Genomic DNA, 23,475 nt, shown 5'->3' with positions numbered 1-23,475 from the left:
ATTGTTTTTACAGTTCGTTTGATTATTTTCATTCAATCCCAAAGTGTTTTTAGTTCATCGATCTCTTTCACATGGTTTTCGATATGATTTTATTGTCAAGACGGTAGGTTTTGTCGAAAAAATGTATATAACAAATTGAAACACTTTGTACAAAATATGCCGTTCGCATCGCAAAGTGAATATGCGAGCCCTGTATCTTTGTTCGCTGATTTTTGGTCTGGCTGCTCATGGAGAAGGGGTAAGAGTTAATGCGTGATTTGGTTAGAAGAGAGGGAGAGGTTGACGAAGCCGATCGTCTTCGTTCTATTCACTGTGTGATTGTTGATCCAAATCTCTTCTCCGCCAATAAATATTGCGGAAAATTTTATTAGCTTTCAAGTCGTGCGATTTGTTTTGAGCAATTTGTGCAGGCAATGATTTCAATAAGAAAGGATGCTGCGGATCTTTCGATCGTCATAGGGATCGGCTCAGGATATGCCTTCAAATACCGTTACTACAGTAACCTTCACGACGACCATGATCCGGACAAAAATGGGGACGACACTGGAGCATTTCTTTGCCTGGTTCAGCTGCGCAATATGTACGTGATGCATTTCGCTCGTTCATGTTTTTATTAGTAAGTAAAAGCCGTAATTCTATAACCTATATAATCACCTCTTCTGTATGAACATGTAAAGTAACCATTTTATATTTACATCTTGTATTTCTAGCATCTAACACTATCGCACTGAGCGGCCGGGATGGGCCTCCGGCTCGAAGGGAACAATCGACACCAACAGGAGATCGACTACACTGTGTGAACCATCCTGTCCAGTGCAACCAGGCAACACAACATTCCTCTTCGGCAACAGCACCATCATAATCCGTGCTAGAAGCAACTCCAACTTGTTGTCGGGAGACTAAAAGATGCAAAATTTATCTTAAATAAAAGCAAACAAATTTGTGTAGAATGATGATTGATCAAACTTACTGTTAATGGAAGGCACTTTATACACAGAAGGACGGTGGGAAGAACTGATCGGAAAAAGAACACCCAATGCTGATTGCTGGCAAGCCGCCGGTAACGTAATGACCAATTTGGAACCCGTGATCGAGCAGAGTCAGTGTTCAAGGCCGCGCACGATCCCGGCATACGATATGCATTCTCCAATACCCATGGCCAGGTTCTCCTACGAGGTACAGTGTGGGCTCACCCGCTAACTGTAAATGCACAATCCGTTGATATCCTTCTCACCGCATAGTTGTCGTGAACCTTTTCCCGCTCCGTCTTCCGTGCCAACACCTCCCAACGTTCACCATGGCGCTGCAGAACTAAAAGGCAAAAAAAACTATAAGCCATATATCTGGGATAAAAGCATATAATTATATTTACCTGATTAGATGCACTCATCGACTTTGTAGAGCAAACAGATTTTTGAATCTGAAAAATAAGAAAATTTCAACCAATACAAGCCATTCCAGCGTCTAGTACAACTGTAGCACTGCTTCTTTTTTTCTTCTTAACTACACCATGATCTGCTACGCGCAAGCGTACCACGCTCCAATTTATATTACGTGTACTTCATTCCTGCTCTGAGCAAGTCTGGTGGTTCAGTCTTCAGGCTGTGGTATACATGCACACGGAATTCTGTTTCTAATCTTACTCTCACTCACCCGTTTCAGCACAACGAAAAAGTTTCACACGCACAGATCGCAGCTGATAAACACCACACTCGACGCCCGCCCCTGCAACCTTGCAGTGAAAGTACCGTTGTTACACACAAACATACCACCACACAACGCGAAGAGTCCACGGACATGTAGAGAAACAAAGCAAAATCAAGAGAGAAAAGAGCAAATACAAGAATAGAGGAACTCCCGAAAACACATGACGAGACACGACAATACACAATACATTGACAAAAACTTATCCTCGAATATTTGTTTACATTATGCATGGCTATCCTCGAAAAATTTATCGAATCATAGATTTTTCGAGGATAGTGAACTTTTGTTTATTTACATTCGATGAACATGGTTCCGGTTCATTTTATGAGCAGGGTTCATTCAAAATGTAACAAACAGAATCAAAACAAAAACAAATTTTCGGCGAAATAAAATGGAATTTCGTAAATCTTTTCTACGAAATTTTGTTAACGAATGTATTTACCAAAACATTTACGCAAAAAGGGGGAACAGATAACTTGGGCGAAGACGAAGCACGCGGAAATTCATAAACAATAAAAGAACAATACTATGAGGAACTGAGTTATTGCATATCATCCTGGTGAATATTATAGATAGTATTTTTTTTAAAAATAAGATCAGACCCGGTAATAGCTCTCACAGTATTCGTAACATCAGTATCAACCACCAGTTTATATGGTATGTTTGTAAAGGATTACATAAACAGATTAAGTAAGGATAAAATTTTCAGTGAAACGATGCAATTATTTAACGATTTAACGAACCCCCGTCGAAGCCATAGCCACAACAATAGAACCGGACCAAAAAGCCTACAACACATACACACACACCCACGCAATAGAAATGGACAACAACCATCCATCTTCCGTCACAACCGAGCATGCCCGGGATATGGCAAATAACTAGGAGGAAATGCCTAGTTAATTTTGTTAATGGGTTTTTGCGTGAATGTTATTCACAGTCAGCACATGCGGTGGTGACAATACGGCATCGGACCGTCATATTTAAATATAAAATAAATAGAAATAACAATCAAAATATTTGCATACGTTTCGTACTGCTTGAGAGAACGTCTCTGGCTTCCCCGCGACACGAAATCGCGTATCATCTTTGCTTAACCATTGCTTAACCGTTGCTTTAAGGAAGGTGCTCGTTAAGCAAACGTGCAACATCTTTTTGAGTGACCGTGAGTGATTTTGAGTGCTTTGAGTGCATTTAAAAAAAATATATATATATTTTTTCCGGATTCGAGAATCGAGCGTCATCAATAGGGGCCGGAACTTAAAATCATTTGAAGGTGTGAGTTTAAACACCCAAACAAATTTGCCAAATTTGAGTAAGCAGCGCTGTTAATGGAAAAGGAAACACAAGAAGTGAAAGGAAAAAAGAAGAGGAAATCTCCGTCGCCTCCAAAATTCTACCCGGAAATTACACCATCAAGCAACCGGCTGGCAAGGACAAAGAAGAGAGGAAATAATGCGAACAATATGTACGACATACATTTGCAGCAGAACGGGAATCCGGAGCGCGGAATCAAAAACGAGTCCGGAACCAAAATGAGTCCGGAACCAAAGCGAGTCCGGAATCAAAACGAGTCCGGAATCAAACGATTCCCGAACTGGTCGGAATCGTTCTTTCGGATCGGATCGGACTTATTTATATGCTGGATATAAATCAAGTCAATATATCAAAAGTAATATAATATGAACAAAAGTAAGTTACTTTTTTCAAGATCTATCTTTATGAATGATTGTTTCATAATATTTGTCTTAGTTTTAGGAAATGAATGCTGCCAATAATGCAGAGATATTGGAGGAGTTGCGACTCTTAAAAAATGCATCAGAGGCGCGTCTTGTGCAAAGGCACTGATTTCCAAGGTTGTTGGAAAGTGGATCGACTACACTGTGTGAACCATCCTGTCCAGTGCAACCAGGCAACACAACATTCCTCTTCGGCAACAGCACCATCATAATCCGTGCTAGAAGCAACTCCAACTTGTTGTCGGGAGACTAAAAGATGCAAAATTTATCTTAAATAAAAGCAAACAAATTTGTGTAGAATGATGATTGATCAAACTTACTGTTAATGGAAGGCACTTTATACACAGAAGGACGGTGGGAAGAACTGATCGGAAAAAGAACACCCAATGCTGATTGCTGGCAAGCCGCCTGTAACGTAATGACCAATTTGGAACCCGTGATCGAGCAGAGTCAGTGTTCAAGGCCGCGCACGATCCCGGCATACGATATGCATTCTCCAATACCCATGGCCAGGTTCTCCTACGAGGTACAGTGTGGGCTCACCCGCTAACTGTAAATGCACAATCCGTTGATATCCTTCTCACCGCATAGTTGTGGTGAACCTTTTCCCGCTCCGTCTTCCGTGCCAACACCTCCCAACGTTCACCATGGCGCTGCAGAACTAAAAGGCAAAAAAAACTATAAGCCATATATCTGGGATAAAAGCATATAATTATATTTACCTGATTAGATGCACTCATCGACTTTGTAGAGCAAACAGATTTTTGAATCTGAAAAATAAGAAAATTTCAACCAATACAAGCCATTCCAGCGTCTAGTACAACTGTAGCACTGCTTCTTTTTTTCTTCTTAACTACACCATGATCTGCTACGCGCAAGCGTACCACGCTCCAATTTATATTACGTGTACTTCATTCCTGCTCTGAGCAAGTCTGGTGGTTCAGTCTTCAGGCTGTGGTATACATGCACACGGAATTCTGTTTCTAATCTTACTCTCACTCACCCGTTTCAGCACAACGAAAAAGTTTCACACGCACAGATCGCAGCTGATAAACACCACACTCGACGCCCGCCCCTGCAACCTTGCAGTGAAAGTACCGTTGTTACACACAAACATACCACCACACAACGCGAAGAGTCCACGGACATGTAGAGAAACAAAGCAAAATCAAGAGAGAAAAGAGCAAATACAAGAATAGAGGAACTCCCGAAAACACATGACGAGACACGACAATACACAATACATTGACAAAAACTTATCCTCGAATATTTGTTTACATTATGCATGGCTATCCTCGAAAAATTTATCGAATCATAGATTTTTCGAGGATAGTGAACTTTTGTTTATTTACATTCGATGAACATGGTTCCGGTTCATTTTATGAGCAGGGTTCATTCAAAATGTAACAAACAGAATCAAAACAAAAACAAATTTTCGGCGAAATAAAATGGAATTTCGTAAATCTTTTCTACGAAATTTTGTTAACGAATGTATTTACCAAAACATTTACGCAAAAAGGGGGAACAGATAACTTGGGCGAAGACGAAGCACGCGGAAATTCATAAACAATAAAAGAACAATACTATGAGGAACTGAGTTATTGCATATCATCCTGGTGAATATTATAGATAGTATTTTTTTTAAAAATAAGATCAGACCCGGTAATAGCTCTCACAGTATTCGTAACATCAGTATCAACCACCAGTTTATATGGTATGTTTGTAAAGGATTACATAAACAGATTAAGTAAGGATAAAATTTTCAGTGAAACGATGCAATTATTTAACGATTTAACGAACCCCCGTCGAAGCCATAGCCACAACAATAGAACCGGACCAAAAAGCCTACAACACATACACACACACCCACGCAATAGAAATGGACAACAACCATCCATCTTCCGTCACAACCGAGCATGCCCGGGATATGGCAAATAACTAGGAGGAAATGCCTAGTTAATTTTGTTAATGGGTTTTTGCGTGAATGTTATTCACAGTCAGCACATGCGGTGGTGACAATACGGCATCGGACCGTCATATTTAAATATAAAATAAATAGAAATAACAATCAAAATATTTGCATACGTTTCGTACTGCTTGAGAGAACGTCTCTGGCTTCCCCGCGACACGAAATCGCGTATCATCTTTGCTTAACCATTGCTTAACCGTTGCTTTAAGGAAGGTGCTCGTTAAGCAAACGTGCAACATCTTTTTGAGTGACCGTGAGTGATTTTGAGTGCTTTGAGTGCATTTAAAAAAAATATATATATTTTTTTTCCGGATTCGAGAATCGAGCGTCATCAATAGGGGCCGGAACTTAAAATCATTTGAAGGTGTGAGTTTAAACACCCAAACAAATTTGCCAAATTTGAGTAAGCAGCGCTGTTAATGGAAAAGGAAACACAAGAAGTGAAAGGAAAAAAGAAGAGGAAATCTCCGTCGCCTCCAAAATTCTACCCGGAAATTACACCATCAAGCAACCGGCTGGCAAGGACAAAGAAGAGAGGAAATAATGCGAACAATATGTACGACATACATTTGCAGCAGAACGGGAATCCGGAGCGCGGAATCAAAAACGAGTCCGGAACCAAAATGAGTCCGGAACCAAAGCGAGTCCGGAATCAAAACGAGTCCGGAATCAAACGATTCCCGAACTGGTCGGAATCGTTCTTTCGGATCGGATCGGACTTATTTATATGCTGGATATAAATCAAGTCAATATATCAAAAGTAATATAATATGAACAAAAGTAAGTTACTTTTTTCAAGATCTATCTTTATGAATGATTGTTTCATAATATTTGTCTTAGTTTTAGGAAATGAATGCTGCCAATAATGCAGAGATATTGGAGGAGTTGCGACTCTTAAAAAATGCATCAGAGGCGCGTCTTGTGCAAAGGCACTGATTTCCAAGGTTGTTGCTGGCGTAGCCGTAACTTTGAATGAGCTAGTGCCCAAGCGAACGATTTCGTTGCTTTTTGGAACGTTTTTTGACTAAGATTTGACCGTCCAAACACGGTCAAAAAACATTAAAAATAGCAGACGGATTTGACCATTTGCTCTTCACAGGCTCTCACTCTCTTTTCCTTTGCAAAAAAATGGTCAAAAAACGGTTACTTTATTGACTGTATTTGCATGGGAGACGAACAGGCATATACAAGCAAAAAAAAGTATATATGGTGTTGTTCCTTGTTTGGCTTGGTTTTGCTTTGTCGCCAACGCGTTTTTTTGGTGGTATTTATTTCATGTTCGCTCTTGTTCTTCACACGTGTTTGTTCTTGTCGCTTTCTTCTATGTGTAGGATGGATGATTGCACCAGAGGAGACGTTTTGTGGCTAGGCTAGGGGGGAAGTGTGAGGTGTATCGATATTGTGCGAATTAGTTTGCGCGGGTTTTGTTCCAGGCGAGTGCAGACGCTTTTTTTTACAGGAGCTGTAGTAAATAGGTAAGTAAGTAAGAACGGGAATAGAACTTGGTTATGATCGGATTTACCTTGTTTGTTTGATGTGTTAACGATTTGAACCACCGAGTCTGTGTCGTATGTGATTGTTATGAGATAGGTTTTGTTCTAAGCTATGCATGTTGAGAATTATACCGTATGTGTACCGTGTCAGTCAAAAGACGATACAATTTAATGGAAAAAGCTTGCCAACTATGCATACCGTTTTGACAATTTGTTTGTAGGAACCGATAATGCAAATTATTTTGCATTAACAAATAAGCGTTTCTTTGTTTGATGTTTTAAAAGTAATCGGGAATCATGTCTTAAGAAAAAAATTAGCAATTATATTCAGTTAAGCTCTATTTTTTTTTATTTTGCATTGTCCTGTATCATTGGGACATGTTTAAACGTGCACGCACAGCACAACTTGCTGCAATTCGCGCGACATGCCTCCAGAACGGAAAGTAGAGTAAAAATTTACAGCGTTTAACTTGTTAAATATTTACTTTCTCACAAAAGCAGGCTCAGTTTTAGTAAAGTTATCTCTTAATTTGTAATTTGATATGCATGTATATATCAAAAATACGGTTGTTATGGCTTATGTATATATTCAACAGCAAAAGTTCCTCTTCTCTTCTCATTCCTCTTTTAAACACTCAATCCACCCAACCGCATGGAAATTTCCATAGAGTTCTTCTCGCTGACCTCACGCATGTAGGAAGGAGGATATCCTTACCCTGACCTCACGCATGTAGGAAGGAGGATATCCTTACCCTGACCTAACGCATGTAGGAAGGAGGATATCCTTACACTGACCTCACGCATGTAGGAAGGAGGATATCCTTACCCTGACCTCACGCATGTAGGAAGGGGGATATCCTTACCCTGACCTCACGGATGCAAGGAAGAACAAAAGATTACCCTGGCCGATCGTAACAAATTCGCGAGTATTGGGCTGTGTACGCATCGGTCAGGGTGCATAACTACTCATGCTGACTCTCCTTCGCATTGCGGACTCCTTCGCACTGCTTAAAAATTTCGCTATTCCAAAAAGGATATTAAAAGGGGTTGCAACCCTAATTAACGAGAGTTGTCTTAAAACCTTCGTACACAAGAGTTGTTGTAACCATCGGAAAGTTCAGTTGCTAACCTAAGCTATCAGTTACGCGTCACACAAGCAAATAAAGTGTTATAGTGAAAACCAATTCAGATTGCTTCAATCATTGTGTCGAAACAACAGTTGAAAATCATAACATCAAACTTTGCAAAAGATTCGAAATGGAAACGACAAATAAGGAGGACATGTGGTGTGAGGACACCTACGAAGAAGTTGGTACAAACCAAGTTCCAACCATTCAGTTTCCAAATAGTAAGTCAGGTAAAGTGTTTTTTTTATGTTCAAATAATATAAATTACATTTTCCTTTGCAGTTCCAAACCTCCAAATAATCAAAATAATAGGGGAACCACAGCTCAATTCCACGAACAATAATAATAACCTTGCAGTCGACATGCAACCATGTAGTAAGTTTCAAAGCGGTCAAAACGATTCGGTTCTTTTTAATTATATAGCATTATTTTTAACTTGCAGATTCTTCTTGTCATGCCAACACCGAGAAATGCGCGGATCGAGCAATCCAACCAGATGAAATTTGCGGCAATGAACAAAGTATGTGTTACTTTTTGAGTATTTTGTCTATGTGATACGATGTGCGAATTTTAAAATATTCTCATTTTTATTATAGCTAACAAAAGAGCAAAATTGTCTTCAGAAGCAGAGATTGCGGAGCTTAGAGCCAAAGTGGATCGGTTAGAGAAAGAAAATAAGTATTTAAAGGATCTTATAGACAATAAACTTGATATACTTATTAGAAATTCAGCCCGGCATCGAGAAGCCGTAGAGGAGTTAGTCGCTGTAAGTTGTCCTAGGCAAGGTCTACTTTCTAGGAACGAATTTGAGCTAGCCAAGCTTAATACAAAAGAAGAATTAGATACCTTTGAGCAATCGATTAGCACTGACCCATCATTTAAAGAAAATGTAGTTAGGTATTTGCAGAGGCAAATAACAGTCGCAGATGTAGACAGTCGATTACATGAAGCGCTTGATTTACTTTTTACTCGACCATTTTTTGCCACAATCAGTTGGACTGGAAAAAGTAAGCCGGGATCAACGAAGATAGAGTTCAGGAAGTGTGAAGGCATAATTCTTCTGTTAAAAGAAATAGGAAGTAATGCGAGAGTTTTAGCAACTCCCAAATACGTTGCAGATTTTATAAAAATTCGTCTTAAGCACGCTCCGTCTCGAGCTAACCTTTCTCCTACCAAACACACTTCTCTTCATAAAAAAAGAAATTAATTCATTAATCATTAAGTACTTATCATGTAGACTACCACCGAAATAAATGATATCTCTCTGAAAAATTATTATTAATATCGAGTTGTTGTTTCTTTCTTAAATAATTTGCTATACACTAATTAAGATCTTATTTAGTTTCATTGCATATATGGGTAAATAAATGTGATACTTCTCATGAAATGAACTACATATTTATTATCTAAATTGAATTCAAAGCACATCTACTCTATCAATGTGTGTATTAAAGGAACAAACACTATTTCTTGCACAGAGCTGGTTGGAAGAGCTACTAACTTACACAGTATTTGATCAGTGTATGTTTCGAACGTAGTTTCTGACAAAGCATTATTGAAGCTTTTGAATATAAACATTTCACTTGATTCAATTGGGTCATCGAACACTAACTCTTTCGAATTTAGTTTTGGTCCTCTGATACATATTTTGTTGTTACCTGTTTCTAAAACATGATTTGCCGAATGAAATTTAACGATACTATTGTCTTTTGTTAAAAACCAACAATTTCTTTGGTCATTTTGCAATACAAAATCTTCTCTTACAGTTACACTGATTGTTTTCTTTTTTTCACTTATTAATGGATAACAAGCATCTTTACTTTTAGGAATCTTAAATTCATCCAACTCTGCGAGTCTGTTAATGGCTTGTTCCAAGCTCTTCCATCCACTACGGAGAAGACGTTTCAAAAATTGAAGATGGTTTTCAAAAGGATATGTCGAAATTAGTGATAGTGACCCAAACCTGAGCATTTCATCATAAATATGTTGCAAATTATGAAAATTGCTTGTCATGTACTGTCTGCCATACACGCTAGGGAAGTTTTCAACAAATTTGTTTAGTAACTGACCTGCAACGTGCCATTTACTTTTATGAACTGTTGAAGAAAACAGTGTAATGGCACAAAACAGTAGCATGAAGTGTTTGTACACCTCAACAGGCAGATGATCTTTAATGATGACAAATGACGCGTAATGCAAAAAAAATGCGCACTCGGATGCTTTCCAATGATTGAGGTATTTGAGATGGCGTTGTTTCCTATGTACTTCAAGAGGTTTTAGTACTTTTTGAAAAGCCTCCGAAATCCGTTTGCATTGTTTTTCCGTCCATCGTTTTATGCCCAATGTACCGTCTCGCCATCCCAGAAGCAACCGCTTTGTTGCTCCTAAGTCAATAAGATGCATCCGATCTGCTACACATATATCTTCAATAATGTCGAAAAATAGAATGTCCAACAGAGGGGTGTGCACTTTGCGGTGTCCGGGATAAGCGTCATTTCTGAATGCTTGGTCTGTTCGTTTTGGAGCATTTAAACCGACAAATGTAACTTTATGGCCCAAATACTCTCCTTCGATAGTACATTTTAAACAGCTTCCGTAGCCGGTGTGGCTAGTAACACCTATAAAAAAATAAATTTAAAGAGGACTTTATACGCTGTTACATGCAATAATTGAAAAATATTTTACCTTTCACAAACGACCTTGCCGGCGTGTCAGCAACTATGGCCAAAAGCTTAACGGCGACATTTTCACCGTGCATGTCTAAACCATTGGATATTAAATCATTCAATTCCTCAACCATTGGGCGGAGATACTGTTCGGTGCTCTCTGGTTTTTTATAGCCGCAAAAAATAGCAGCAGTCATTACCGGTGCTTTTGAATCCTCTACTATTTTAAAAAGTATTGGCCAGAATTGCATTGCAGAACTGTTATGCAACGGTAATCCATCAATGGATATAGTCAGCGTCAGTTGCTTCGATGGCGGCTTGTCGTATCTATGCGTGAAAATAATTTAAAAATTTCAAATTATGGTTAAATATACACCATTTTTTTTTACATTTCCAAAACTATTTACCGGTAGTAATTACACAAACACTTTTTAATGCCATGGTACCAAAATTGTCCTCCTCCAATTTCCATTATTTCTGACGATGCGTTTCGTTTCGTTTGCAGCAAGGTTTTAGCAGTTGCAGGGACTTTTACATTAACCTTTCGGAATAACTTTAACACCATGTCAATGGACTTATGCGTGGCATTTGTTGACAATGCCCAATATCGAATTCCGTCTACTACGGACAACTTATCCAGCGTTAGAGCATTGTCATTTTTCAAAAAACTATCGTCATCCTCATCATCATTGTCAGAAAACATGTAATCTACCAATGGTTCATCTTCGTCCTCAATTTGGGGTTCATTTATACCAATTGGTGGTACTGTAGATTCATCTTCAAATAGATCTAAAGGTAACGATTGGGGGCCTAGAATGGAATCAATGATTTATTATTTGTCAACAGCATTGAGCACAACATGGGCTTACATGTTTCAGCTTGTGTCGCTTCTTGTCCAATTTCAACTGATGGATTCAGCGCCTTAAACTTGTTCGACCGCCGGTAAAATCTTCCACTTTTCCGTGCACGTTTTATATCCGACATTTAAAAAAAAAATCAAAATGTTCACATAAAACCATAAACTTCACACAAAACTTCTGCCTGTTCGCAAGTTGACATGAAACCACAATAACACTAAACGAAGGTAAAATACGATGAAGAATGTAAAGAAGAGTCAGCGACGCGTTATAGAAAATAAAATCGGTTAACATGCACGCACACAAATGTACAGAACCGCCGGTTATGAGAGTGCAGCGTATGAGTTTGTACGGTCAAATCTCTGACCGTTTCTTGACTGAGAAAAAATAAAGCCGCCGTCGTACTCGCAATCTCTCGCGTTGCTATCTCAGCGTGGGAATAACTGAGAACGATTAGACAGAGAGAACACTTTTGTTCGAAAACGGTCAAAACTGTCTCGTTGGGTGGGGGTGGTTGCTGACAACAGCAAGGAAAACCTCGAACCAGTAGTTTGCATATAACGACCTGATTTTTTGAAAACGTGTCCAGCAGGGAACAATTAGACAGTTTGGAGGCGTGTTTGGCGTTGGCCGTCCAGTCCAATGAAGGTGCTTTGGTGACCTGGCTGGAAAGTAAAATAGATGCAACGGACAAAATGCAGATGATGCATAAAGCGTTCTACACTTTGTTTGCCCGGAAACTTTTAGTCGATAGTTGTTGGATAGGGCGAGCACGAGACGGAGCAGAAAAGGTAGCATTTGTTGCTTATAGTAAAATACTAACCGTACTAAAAAGAATAGGTGTTGTCTCGTAGCATGATGTTGAGCGTTTTATTGAACTGAAACTTAAAAACTTGAAAAGTGCAAATGTGTCAAGGGGCATAACAACAAGTGTAATACACAAAGCGCATAACCGCAAGAAAGTAATAAAATGATTTGGATTCTAGTGTGAAGCTTCAGTTTTATTTTTATTTATATATTCAGTGAGACGTAGGCTTACAACATTTCCTTGGCGCTTACCTTATACCATTTGGTATTTAGTTTTACCACGTAGTTATATCGCAAAAGAAGCGCTAATATCATGATGAAAACAAAACGATGATATGAACAAACAGATAATGTATTCAATTAACAGTATCAGTTCTGGAATGTGTGTAGCAAAGGGAATAATGCTATCGAATCAGGTTGTGGAGATACTCTAACAGGAAGTTGCAATTAAGATCGAGATGCAGTCAAAGTGTGACAGCCGTTCTGATAATACGTGTTTAAATCCCACTGAGATAAAAAAAAACCGAAACCAAAACAAGCGAAATGGTGCTACGCGTGAACACCGTAACGGTGGATTTTACCGGTGTACCGAAACCAACGTACCAGGAGATCCACAAGTTTGTGGAAATCAACCTTAAACTGGACGTACATGAGGTGGTAATGCTGCAAATTTGCAAGTTGGAACCAACCGTGTATGTTAAAGTATCCAGCCAAGAAGTAGCCGAACGTACAGTGCTTGCAGCCGCAGAAGCGACAATCGTGCTAAATGAAAAAACGTACAAAATCCCAGTGGAAATGGCAGACGGAATAGTGGAAGTTAGGGTGTATGATGCACCGGAGGATGTAGAAAAGGACGATATTGCCAAACTCCTACAAAAGTACGGTGACGTGAAAAGTGTCATGCCAACAACGTGGGGAGCCAACTACAAATACGCAGTCAAGACGGGTGACTTCAAAGTCCGTATGAAAGTAGAAAGCCCAATCCCTTCCACGGCCTACCTGGGAGGCGAACACAAAGTTTTGATAACTTATCAAACTCAAGTCCATTTGTGCCGATTCTGCAACTGCAAGATACATCCAGGCGTGTCATGTGCTCAAAATAGGTTAAGTTATGCGGACGCAACAAAGGCTGCAGTAAGCACAGCCAACACAAGCAAATGTAATCCGAGCAAAACCTCCACACTCATGACTACGCCTAAACCCGCGGTTACAAATACATCGCCGACACCATGCACATCAAAATCTCTAGCTATACGCATAGAGAAGTTACAAACCGAAATTGCGGATGAAACGAGCGTAGTGATGACTGACCTTTCGCCAATCTCTCCCGTACTTACACCAATAAACTGACCCAAACTAGTGCGTCCTTTCTCCCTTGAAACAGAAGATGAACAAAAAGAAACGATCAAGCGAGGAAGGGGACGACCAGCGAAACCTAAACACAGCCTTGACAATAGTAGTGAGAACCTGTAATAATAGTGACCAACAAGTTTGAACGACGTATTAAAAAAAAAAGGAATAAGAAAAGATAAAATTCAATTTTTTTTTTAAATGACGCTAATCAGTTTAAAAATTTTATAAAGTAATATAAACAGTGTGACCAAAAACAAAGAAGAAATATTACGGCTTATGTCTGCAATGGACATTACTGTCGGATGTTTTATGGAGACGTGGCTCAACGACACAAAGACGCAAAAAGCCAAAATACACTAATAATACTAATGTCTCCTATTGAACCAAATTTCTCATAACAAAAGAAAAAAGAAATTTACGGCAGTCGTTTTTGTGGATTTAACAAATGCATACAACAACGTCAAGACGGACATACTGATAGAAATTTTAAAGGAAACCCATATCTCTACTGATATAACAATATGGGTTGCGAGCTTCCTGAACAATCGAACATTAGAGATAGAAGCTGAAAGAGACATGATTCAGAAGTTGGTATCAGATGGGCTCCCGCAAGGAGATGTTCTATCCCCTACTCTCTTTAACATATACACACGATCATTTCACAACAACAAAAACAAGAATGACATAGAAATCATACAATACGCGGACGATTTTGCAATCATACAATCAGGCAATTCACCAGAAGAATTAGAACATAAACTACAGGAGGCACTGAACTCATTTGTTGAGACAGCAAAAAAGTTACACCTGCACATTAACACACAAAAAACTAAAATTTGGCTCACAGAATCTGAAACAAAAGACATACAGATTGGAATAGAGGAAAAAATTATTGAAAGGGTAGAGACATACAAATATTTAGGCATATGGATGGACAGTAGGCTAACATTCCGTAAACAAATAGAAGTACAAAAAGACAAAGCCCGCACCAAATTTAATGTAATGAAACACATTTGCAACTTCAAAAATAATCTTAACCCAAAGAAAGCGATCGCGGTACATAGAACACTAATAAAAGGAACACTCGAGTATGGAGCATCCATTCTAGGAAATGGTAAAAAACAACATTTGAACACAATGAACCCAATAGTCGCACAATCTATCAGAAAGGTATCAGGTTGCACAAAAACTACCCCGATCAACACACTTTACGCCATAAATGCAGAAATACCCCTAGGCTACAGAACTAAATACCTAAATACGAAAGAGCTCTTTAAAATAATCCTATATTCACCCATACACAAAAAACAATTTGAGAGGAATCGCACCAGAAAAAAACGGTAGAAAAACTACCTAGAAATATTATACACGGAAAACAAAGCGACCATAAAACAAATGGCTGATATAACTTTAAACAAAATACAGGAGGAGATAAAAATACGCACTAAACTCGATCAGAGACTGTCAAAAAAGAATCCTAACGACCAAAAAATCATGAAAGTAGAATATATAAACGAAATCGAGCAGGCCCAAAAAACAAACAAAATAATCTTCACAGACGGTAGTAGATCGGTAGAAGGAGCAGGCATAGGAATTTTCATCACATCTCTCGACAAGACTCACACCTACAAATATCGTTTAGAAAATTTAACTTCAACAACATCTATCGAATTATCAGCAATAGAAAAAGCCCTTAAAATAGCTCACGACACAAAAATAAAAAATCCAATACTATATACAGACAGTCAGGCAGCATGCCAAATTATCACAAGAGCACAAAAAGACTAACACATAGAAAAACCACTGCACAACATATTAAAGTACTGTAAGCAAACTAAATCAGAAATCAGATGGATCCCTGGATATGTGGGTATCCCACGTAACGAAAAAGCCGATGAACTAGCCAAAGAAGGCATTAAATCAGAAACTCGCATAAAAAATAAGTTAAGATTAGAAGATACCTTAATAGTAGCAATAAACAAAATGCTAGAAGAAACAAAAAAGTGGTACAAAGAACAATGCGAAGAAAAAGGTAAAAAATTCAAACAATATCAACAAGAATTTACAAGTAAACCGTGGCATCATGAAATCGACTTAACTGCAAACGAAATAAGGAGGGGCAATAGAATCTTAACAGGCCATGATTTAGCAAAATATTGGTTACATGTAATGAAACTATCTGATAACCCAAACTGCAATGTGTGTAATGTACAGCTACACATTTAATATTCGAATGTCAAAGATTCGACCCACCGCTAGGTTCAACTACTGAAGATTTTATGGCACACTGGAATGATAGGGATGGAACGATGATCAAACAAATAGCGAAGTACGTAAAGCAAAACAAGATCGAATTCTAGAAAAACAAAAACAAAAAACAAAACGCAAACCCAAACTCCGAAATAATCGTAATATTAATACGTCGATATGACTCAGGGAAGTCAAAGACAAACAAGAGAGAGGCAAACCTCTGATTATGTAGAGATGGTTCTGCCACTAAACATAGGAGGATATGTATTCCTCTCTCATATAGCGAAGAAGAAGAAGAAGATCGAGATGGTATGAATACAGGAACAAGCTTGTGAAAGCTTGTAAAACACTTACACCTGTTTACAGTTACAGTCGAATCGCTCACCGTTTGCTTCGACTCATGAGCTGCCTGGTTCGATTTGCATGCCCTTACCATTGAATGCGCGACATAACGACCGAATCACATGCCTTTACCATGGAATCACGTGCCGATATACATGGATTTTTGATTGTTCCTGCATGAAACATTTGATGTAATGAATACTCCGGCTAGGCTGTCACCATTAGAAAACATTTTGTTGGTATTTGTATACGAATAAACGGCTAATAAACCATAAATGGCAAGAAAATGTGTCGTACAATACCAACATCGAACGGTAGCGATAAACGTCTCGCTAGCTTTTCTAGCTAGAGTTCATTGGCGATCTATACATTAAACTAGCGGAAATGAATGTATTCGAATGGCAAAGAAATTTGTTGAATTCTTGGAAATAGTGGGTATGTATCGTTCATTTTTACTTTGACACAATATGTAACACACGCGTAAAAAAGTTTTGTTCTATAGTTTGAGTTAATAGTTTGAAAAAACTATTTGTTCGATAGAAACAGCGTATTTGAAATGTTCTAACATCTCCTAAACCATAGCTACCGGCACGTGATTCCATAGTAACAAGTGATTCAACCAAAGTGTCGCTCATTCGATGCTAATGGCATGCAAATCGAAGCAGGCAGCTCGCGAGTCGAAGCAAACGGTGAGCAATTCGACTGTAACTGTAAACAGGTGTAAATCAGCTCTTATCATGAAGCCTTTATTTCAGATTTATTCTTACGGTAAACCATCCTTCCATGCCAAACACACCATTACCTCCAAGAGAAGCAATGCTATCGTGGTGTGAATGAAGCCAACCCGGGTTTTCCATCACCAATGCAAATACACATGTCCCGCACAATATTTGGTCTTTTCTTGGAGACACTCACAGACAAGTAAAAGTATACATGCAAAACGCCTTTACGCGCCTAATTTTACTTGTCTGTAGGTGTCGTGAATATACATTCAAACACTCGAGCAGGAGTAGAACAAATATGTGTATCGGAAATCAGTTACACACATTTATTCAATGGTCTTTAAAACGCAGATACGTATTAAGTAGACCATAATTTATCCATCATCGACAGAGCAACACGAACTTCAAGACCAGCAAAAACTGGACGTTTTCGCCAGCATTAAAAGTCTAACGGACTTCAAAAAAATCACGTCGGACGAGCAGCGGTTGGTTCGGTTGTTGCAGGAAGCTGAATTACTTCCGCCGACGCAATCTTGCGAAATGTGTAACCGGGAAATGAAGCTAAAGCTGACGCACCGAGCCAATGGATGCAAATGTATTTGCAAACCAACGTCGGCCTGCACCGGATCGGAGTGCACTGAGCGGATCAACAGCATTTTTAAAAACTCCACGCTGTCGCTCCCGCAGTTGCTAGGGCTCACATACGAGTGGTCCCGGAACAGCACGAGAACAGGTGCCGAGTGTCGTGCTGGAAAAGCGGCAGTGCTCCGGTGGTAAGAGGTGCTCCGTGGCATCAGCTCCGAGTACATCGAGCAACGGCGTTCAACGATTGGTGGTAGCGGACTTACTGTGGAGATCGACGAGTCCGTTATCACCAAGCGGAAGTAAAATCGCGGAAGGATGGCAGATAACAACCAGGTGTGGCTGATCGGTGGTATCTGTCGGGAGACGCGCGACATATTCCTCAAGCTGGTGCAGAAAAGAGATGCTACCACACTGCACAGCATTATCATGCGGTATGTGGCACCGGGGTCTACAATCCTAACGGACGGATGGCGAGCCTACAACGGGTTGGAAAACAACGGCTACACTCACGCTATGGTCAACCATAGTGAAAACTTTGTACACCCGAACGACCCGTTTGTACACACCCAGAGCATCGAGAATTTATGGTGCTGGATAAAGCCATTTCTCCGATCGAAAGGTAGCTATGTTCTTAACGGAATCTTTTATGTTTCTGAACTCGTCTCTTTTTTTTTTGTTAAAAGGCACACATCGAGGATCTTTGATTCACTATTTGAGGGAGTACCAGCTGAAGCGATCGGGATCCAACAGTTTCATAAACATTCTGCGCGCCATCAAGGATGTTCAAGAGTTTGAGTAAGTCATTTTCCTACATTTATCATTTAGCTGCAAATGCAGTTTTAATCAGTTATCCTTTCTCAAGGTGGCTAGCGAATGCCAAACAGCGGATTTATCGTGCATGTGATAAACCTGCTAGTTTGGAACTCCGAATCCTACCTCCACGTGGTGCTGGCTGGAATATGATGTCCTCTTGCGATGATCATATACGAACAGGATCGGGAGAATATGTTTATATTTATATTTTATCACAATAGGAGTCATTAGAAGAAATGCGATGAGGAATGTTTTCACATCAAACACTCCAATGCAATTCAATGAATAGCACATGAATTGCACAGTATTCCATGTTCTTCGAGGGAGAAAGTACGATCGAATGTCTTCCCGATCATAGCACGTGTCGGTAGGAGACCCGTTCTTGTGCGGCAGCCGATAGTTCGCATCCAGGAGCATCCATTTAAATTTAACATACCCAACAAAAAGTAGCAAGCAAAAACCAATGTGGAAAATTATAAATTATGTTTTATTATTGAAACCTTAATGAAGACAAAACTTATACTGTACTAAATATGCTCCTTTTTATCTGATGCAGCGATCTGCAGCAATCCTTACCAATCCAGAAGAGTATTGGTGAAACCCCGATGTCCGGCTGGTTTCTCGTTCCATCCAACCATAAGTTTGGCACGCGCACACCAACCATGTTGCCGACCATGTAACGGTAGCTGATGGAACCCGTTGGCATCGTTCAATTGACGAACCAGTACATCAGTATGCCGCCAACATTGTACAACCTATGCAGCAGGTCTACAACCCGATGACGATCAGAAACCAGCAACCCACGTTCTCACATGATCGGTCGTACCATCGATGTTTCATCGATAAGACGATTAAAAGACGATGCACGATGCACACAACCGATACATTACACAGCGAAGTTCTACTGATCGTAGCAGATCCGGAAGCCGATATCAAATCAGAAATCTGCTGCCGATGCGGTACACCAACAGGCAATAATAAGATTGATATCCGTGGGAGGAGAAACAGGCAAAGGGAATGCATGGGGAATTAAATATAGGGTAAATGTTAAGTTTAAAAGACCAATGCGTGAACCATGAAAGAGATAAACCGGTAATGAAGTCTTGGGCTATGCATGTCCGTTAATAGATATAAAAACATTGAAAGCAATAAACTTTCCCGTTTTATGAACCTGGTGCATTTCGTCTGACAAGCTGACGTTGATTTGAATACGTGTCAGGTGTGTTCCATTCTGTCCAGTGCATCTAATGTTCCACCCGTCGACAAACTCGACACGTGTGCCGAGTTTCCATTCAATACGCAAATTTCGAGCCCACAATCGCCAGCTTATTCGATTTCCCACTTCACGTTAATTAAGCTGGTACTACTGTTGAAAACGCATTTAGGAAACCGGATTGAGAGCACATGCTACGAAAATCTAAGCGCACGCTTGAACTGCCCAATGTTAAAATGTGCACGCATGAACCCGAACAAAAGTAGAATCATAACCGATAAGCACACGTTGAGAAAATACAGAGCTGATGAAAATGCATACCTGTGCCTGATGAGAAAGAGTTCTGATTACTAATGGAGCAATTTTATGATTTCTTAAGAGCAATCTTAAAGCCGCCCTTGACAACTGATGACTTGCACTTGACGATGAGAATCAATGTTTGGTTTGATGTTCATGTGTGCAACATTTCTACGAAGTCTTTTAAAAGTTATATCAAAGCCGGTTCTCACTCGTTTTTTTTACGCTGTTTTATTTTCACAAGTTACACAAACTGTTGAATGAGCAATTTCCTACCCCTCAAAAAGGTTTGACATATGTCATTCGCAACTTGTCTAACCCGGGTTTTATTCCGCGATGAAAAGCGCGGTGAAACATGTGGCCGGAAACAAAAGAGTTTGTTTCAATTGCGATTGGATTCACAAAATGGCGGCGACGAAAAGAAACGTGAAGGAAAACAAAAGGGATACCACGTTGAATACACTAGTATGTGTTTTATGGCCGGTGAAAATCAGCGTCCCCATGTATGGTTTGTTGATAGTGGTGCGAGTTGTCACATGACAAACGATAGAAATTTCTTCGAACAGCTCACAGTGCATAATGGGCCAGGCGTTGTTATGGCCAATGGTAACAACGCAGAAGTGCAAGGTATTGGACACGGTTCGGTACGCTGTATGGATGGAAATGGTGGTGTTGTGGATGTTACGTTGAAAAACGTCCTGTATGTTCCGTCGTTGACGACCGGACTAATTTCCGTCGATAAGCTAACCGCGTGTGGGTATACAGCAGTGTTCAAAGCCGATGGTTGTGAGGTTCGAAATGATGATGATAAAGTCATGATCGTTGGTGAACGTTCCGGATGTTTGTATAAGTTGCAATTGGCTGAAGTGTCGAATATTGCTAAGGAGAAGTTTCACACTGAAAACTGTCAGCATATTTGGCACCGTCGACTTGGACAACGAGACATGGATGCGATTCGAAGATTATCGAACGAGGAACTGGGCACCGGAATAAAAGTCACGGATTGTGGCATTCGACAAACCTGTGAAGCGTGCATCGAGGGAAAATTGGCGCGGCATCCGTTTCCTACAGCAACGGGGATCAAATCGACTCAGATTTTGGACTTGGTTCACACCGATCTCTGCGGTCCGATGCGGACTACAACTCCCGGGGGAAAGAGGTATTTGATGACCATGATAGATGATTATAGTCGATTTTGCGTTATCTATTTGTTAGAGATGAAGTCCGAAGCTGCGGGAAAAGTCAAGGAGTATGTCCGTTTAGTAGAAAACCGGTTTAGTCGCAAGCCACGGGTTATCAGGTCAGATAGTGGGGGCGAATATGTAAACGAACAACTACGTGCCTTCTATGCCGAGGAAGGAATTAAGGCCGAATATACTACCGCATACTCTCCGCAACAAAACGGTGTGGCCGAGAGTAGAAATGGCCACAACAATGCTACTAGATGCAGGGCTAGACAAGCGTTATTGGGGTGAAGCAGTTATGACTGCTGCATACTTGCAGAATAGGCTCCCTTCGCGTTCTATTAGTACGACTCCATATGAGAAATGGTTTGGACGAAAGCCTGAGTTAGGACATTTCAGAGCGTATGGTTGTTCCGCGTATGTACATATCCCAGGGGTAAACAGGGGAAAGTTCGATAGAAAGGCTCGAAAACTGATCTTTGTGGGTTACTCCGACCAGCATAAGGGATATCGTTTCGTTGATACTGAAACGGACAGAATCACAATTAGCCGAGATGCGAAATTCTTAGAAGATAGTGATGCGGTTTTGGAAAAGAAGTGGCCGAATGTTATAGAAAAGCGTGTATATAAAATGGCTAGAAAACCGTTGCAAAATGAGGCTCAATGTGATGTTTCTGCGGATCGTTATTTTGAATACGAGTTGATTCCTACTGCCAAGACTAAAGAAAATACGGAAGAATATCGTCTAGATGATGGAGAAGATGGCAGTGAAGATGGTGTATACTTCGATACGAATGATACTGAGGAAACAGAAGATTCCCTCGTGTTATCAGAGGATGACCACGAACAGCTGGATGAAAATGGTGTGGAATCCGTAAGACGATCCAGTCGAGTGAATCGTGGTGCACTGCCTAGAAAGCTCAACGACTATGTAGTAGGTGTTGCTACGCATACGGTTGATGAACCAACGAGCATTAAAGAGGCAATGATGAGCGAAAATCGAGCGTCATGGAAACAACCTATGGACAGTGAGATCCAGTCGCATATGAAAAATGAGACTTGGGAATCGGTTCAGCTTCCCAAGGGAAAACGTGCATTTGGAAGCAAATGGGTTTTTAAACAAAAGTGAAATGAATCGGATGAGATTGTTTGTTGCAAAGCACGTATCGTAGCCCAAGGTTATAACCAACGCTATGGTGAGGACTACGATGAAGTATATGCTCCGGTCACAAAATACAGTACTCTTCGAACACTGCTGGCTTTGGCGGGGAAGAAGAATATTTGTCTTCAACATCTAGATGTTCGTACCGCCTATCTCTACGGTGATATCCATGAAGAGATTTACATGCGACAGCCAGCAGGGTATGAGGTTCGCGGAAAGGAGGAGTTTGTGTGTCGCTTACAAAAGAGCATTTACGGGCTGAAACAATCAGCAAGGTGCTGGAACGAGAAACTTTCGAAGGTGCTTGGAAAACTGGGTTTCATAGCGAGTTCGGCTGATCCATGCTTGTATACGGCAAATAAATGCGGTGAGATGGTGTACCTCATCGTTTACGTGGATGATATCCTCGTAGGTTGCAAAAGCAAGAAAATCATATCAGGAGTATATGATCAGCTGAAACAACATTTCGAAATGGTAAACCTTGGTGATGTGAAATTCTTTTTGGGATTAGAAATTCGAAAAGAAGATGGTGTTTACAGCATCGGTTTGACGAACTACATCAACAAGTTAGTAAACAAAACAGGTCTTGCAGAGGCGAAAACAGCAAAGACACCGATGGACCAAGGGTTTACAAAAGACACAGCTGACAGCAAGCTACTAGAAGATAGCACAAAATATCGATCCGTTGTGGGAGCATTACTATACATTGCTGTTTGTGCGCGTCCTGATCTGATGACAACAGCTGGTATATTAGGAAGAAAGGTTAGTGCTCCAACGGAAAGCGACTGGACAGCAGCCAAAAGAGCTGTTAGGTATCTGAAAGGTACAAAAGATTGGAAGCTGAAGCTGGGAGGAATGCACGATGGAATGAAATGTAGTGATTTAGTGGCATTTTCTGATGCGGATTGGGCAGGAGATTCTTCGTCGCGGAAATCAACCACTGGATATGTAGTGTATTTCTATGGAGGAGCAGTGTCGTGGGTGATCCGTAAACAGAGCAATGTTACCTTATCAACGATGGAAGCTGAATACGTGGCGTTGGCTATGGAACGCAACCGTGGAAGTGCTATGGTTGCGTATATAACCCAACAGTAGTGAATGGAGACAACCAGGCTTGTCTCTCATTTGCACAATCAGAGAAGTCCAGCAAAAGCTCCAAGCACATTGAAACGAAACATCATTTTGTGCG

At 40.2% G+C, this 23,475-nt stretch overlaps 2 protein-coding genes and 3 long non-coding RNA genes across 5 annotated transcripts; 1 reads left to right on the top strand and 4 right to left on the bottom strand.

Annotated features, from left to right (window-relative positions):
- Positions 1 to 60: 60 nt before the first annotated feature.
- LOC118503147 lies at positions 61 to 1,495 on the bottom strand. Its single transcript, XR_004905144.1, has 3 exons — positions 1,373 to 1,495; positions 971 to 1,311; positions 61 to 899 (listed from the first exon to the last, which is right to left on the bottom strand). It is a non-coding gene; the product is annotated as an uncharacterized LOC118503147 (long non-coding RNA).
- A 1,429-nt stretch (positions 1,496 to 2,924) lies between these two features.
- Positions 2,925 to 4,294, bottom strand: LOC118503148. Its single transcript, XR_004905145.1, has 3 exons — positions 4,169 to 4,294; positions 3,767 to 4,107; positions 2,925 to 3,695 (listed from the first exon to the last, which is right to left on the bottom strand). It is a non-coding gene; the product is annotated as an uncharacterized LOC118503148 (long non-coding RNA).
- A 2,317-nt stretch (positions 4,295 to 6,611) lies between these two features.
- LOC118503157 lies at positions 6,612 to 6,968 on the bottom strand. The gene is made up of 2 exons (XR_004905157.1): positions 6,938 to 6,968; positions 6,612 to 6,877 (listed from the first exon to the last, which is right to left on the bottom strand). It is a non-coding gene; the product is annotated as an uncharacterized LOC118503157 (long non-coding RNA).
- A 788-nt stretch (positions 6,969 to 7,756) lies between these two features.
- Positions 7,757 to 9,317, top strand: LOC118503140. Its single transcript, XM_036036109.1, has 4 exons — positions 7,757 to 8,256; positions 8,318 to 8,410; positions 8,478 to 8,555; positions 8,632 to 9,317. Exons 1-4 carry the CDS (start codon positions 8,166 to 8,168, stop codon positions 9,240 to 9,242), a joined length of 873 nt encoding a protein of 290 aa, XP_035892002.1. The 5' UTR covers positions 7,757 to 8,165; the 3' UTR covers positions 9,243 to 9,317.
- Positions 9,318 to 9,332: 15 nt separating this feature from the next.
- On the bottom strand, positions 9,333 to 12,055 carry LOC118503137. Its single transcript, XM_036036104.1, has 4 exons — positions 11,571 to 12,055; positions 11,109 to 11,511; positions 10,721 to 11,028; positions 9,333 to 10,653 (listed from the first exon to the last, which is right to left on the bottom strand). The coding sequence occupies exons 1-4, from the start codon at positions 11,683 to 11,685 to the stop codon at positions 9,464 to 9,466; spliced, it is 2,016 nt and encodes a 671-aa protein (XP_035891997.1). The 5' UTR covers positions 11,686 to 12,055; the 3' UTR covers positions 9,333 to 9,463.
- Between the last annotated feature and the right edge of the window lie 11,420 nt (positions 12,056 to 23,475).

Source organism: Anopheles stephensi, chromosome 2 (genome assembly GCF_013141755.1).
Source record: "Anopheles stephensi strain Indian chromosome 2, UCI_ANSTEP_V1.0, whole genome shotgun sequence".
Classification (NCBI taxonomy): Eukaryota; Metazoa; Arthropoda; class Insecta; order Diptera; family Culicidae; genus Anopheles; species Anopheles stephensi.
This window is presented reverse-complemented; position numbering and strand designations above follow the sequence as displayed.

Excerpts from the sequence above, each read along its gene's own strand:
- LOC118503140 (XM_036036109.1), top strand. The coding sequence starts at position 8,166 with ATGGAAACGACAAATAAGGAGGACATGTGGTGTGAGGACACCTACGAA. Across the intron at positions 8,257-8,317 it reads AACCATTCAGTTTCCAAATA|TTCCAAACCTCCAAATAATC; the intron begins GTAAGTCAGGTA and ends TTTCCTTTGCAG. Across the intron at positions 8,556-8,631 it reads AATTTGCGGCAATGAACAAA|CTAACAAAAGAGCAAAATTG; the intron begins GTATGTGTTACT and ends TTTTTATTATAG.
- LOC118503137 (XM_036036104.1), bottom strand. The coding sequence starts at position 11,685 with ATGTCGGATATAAAACGTGCACGGAAAAGTGGAAGATTTTACCGGCGG. Across the intron at positions 11,029-11,108 it reads TGTTTGTGTAATTACTACCG|ATACGACAAGCCGCCATCGA; the intron begins GTAAATAGTTTT and ends TTTCACGCATAG. Across the intron at positions 10,654-10,720 it reads GGCAAGGTCGTTTGTGAAAG|GTGTTACTAGCCACACCGGC; the intron begins GTAAAATATTTT and ends ATTTTTTTATAG.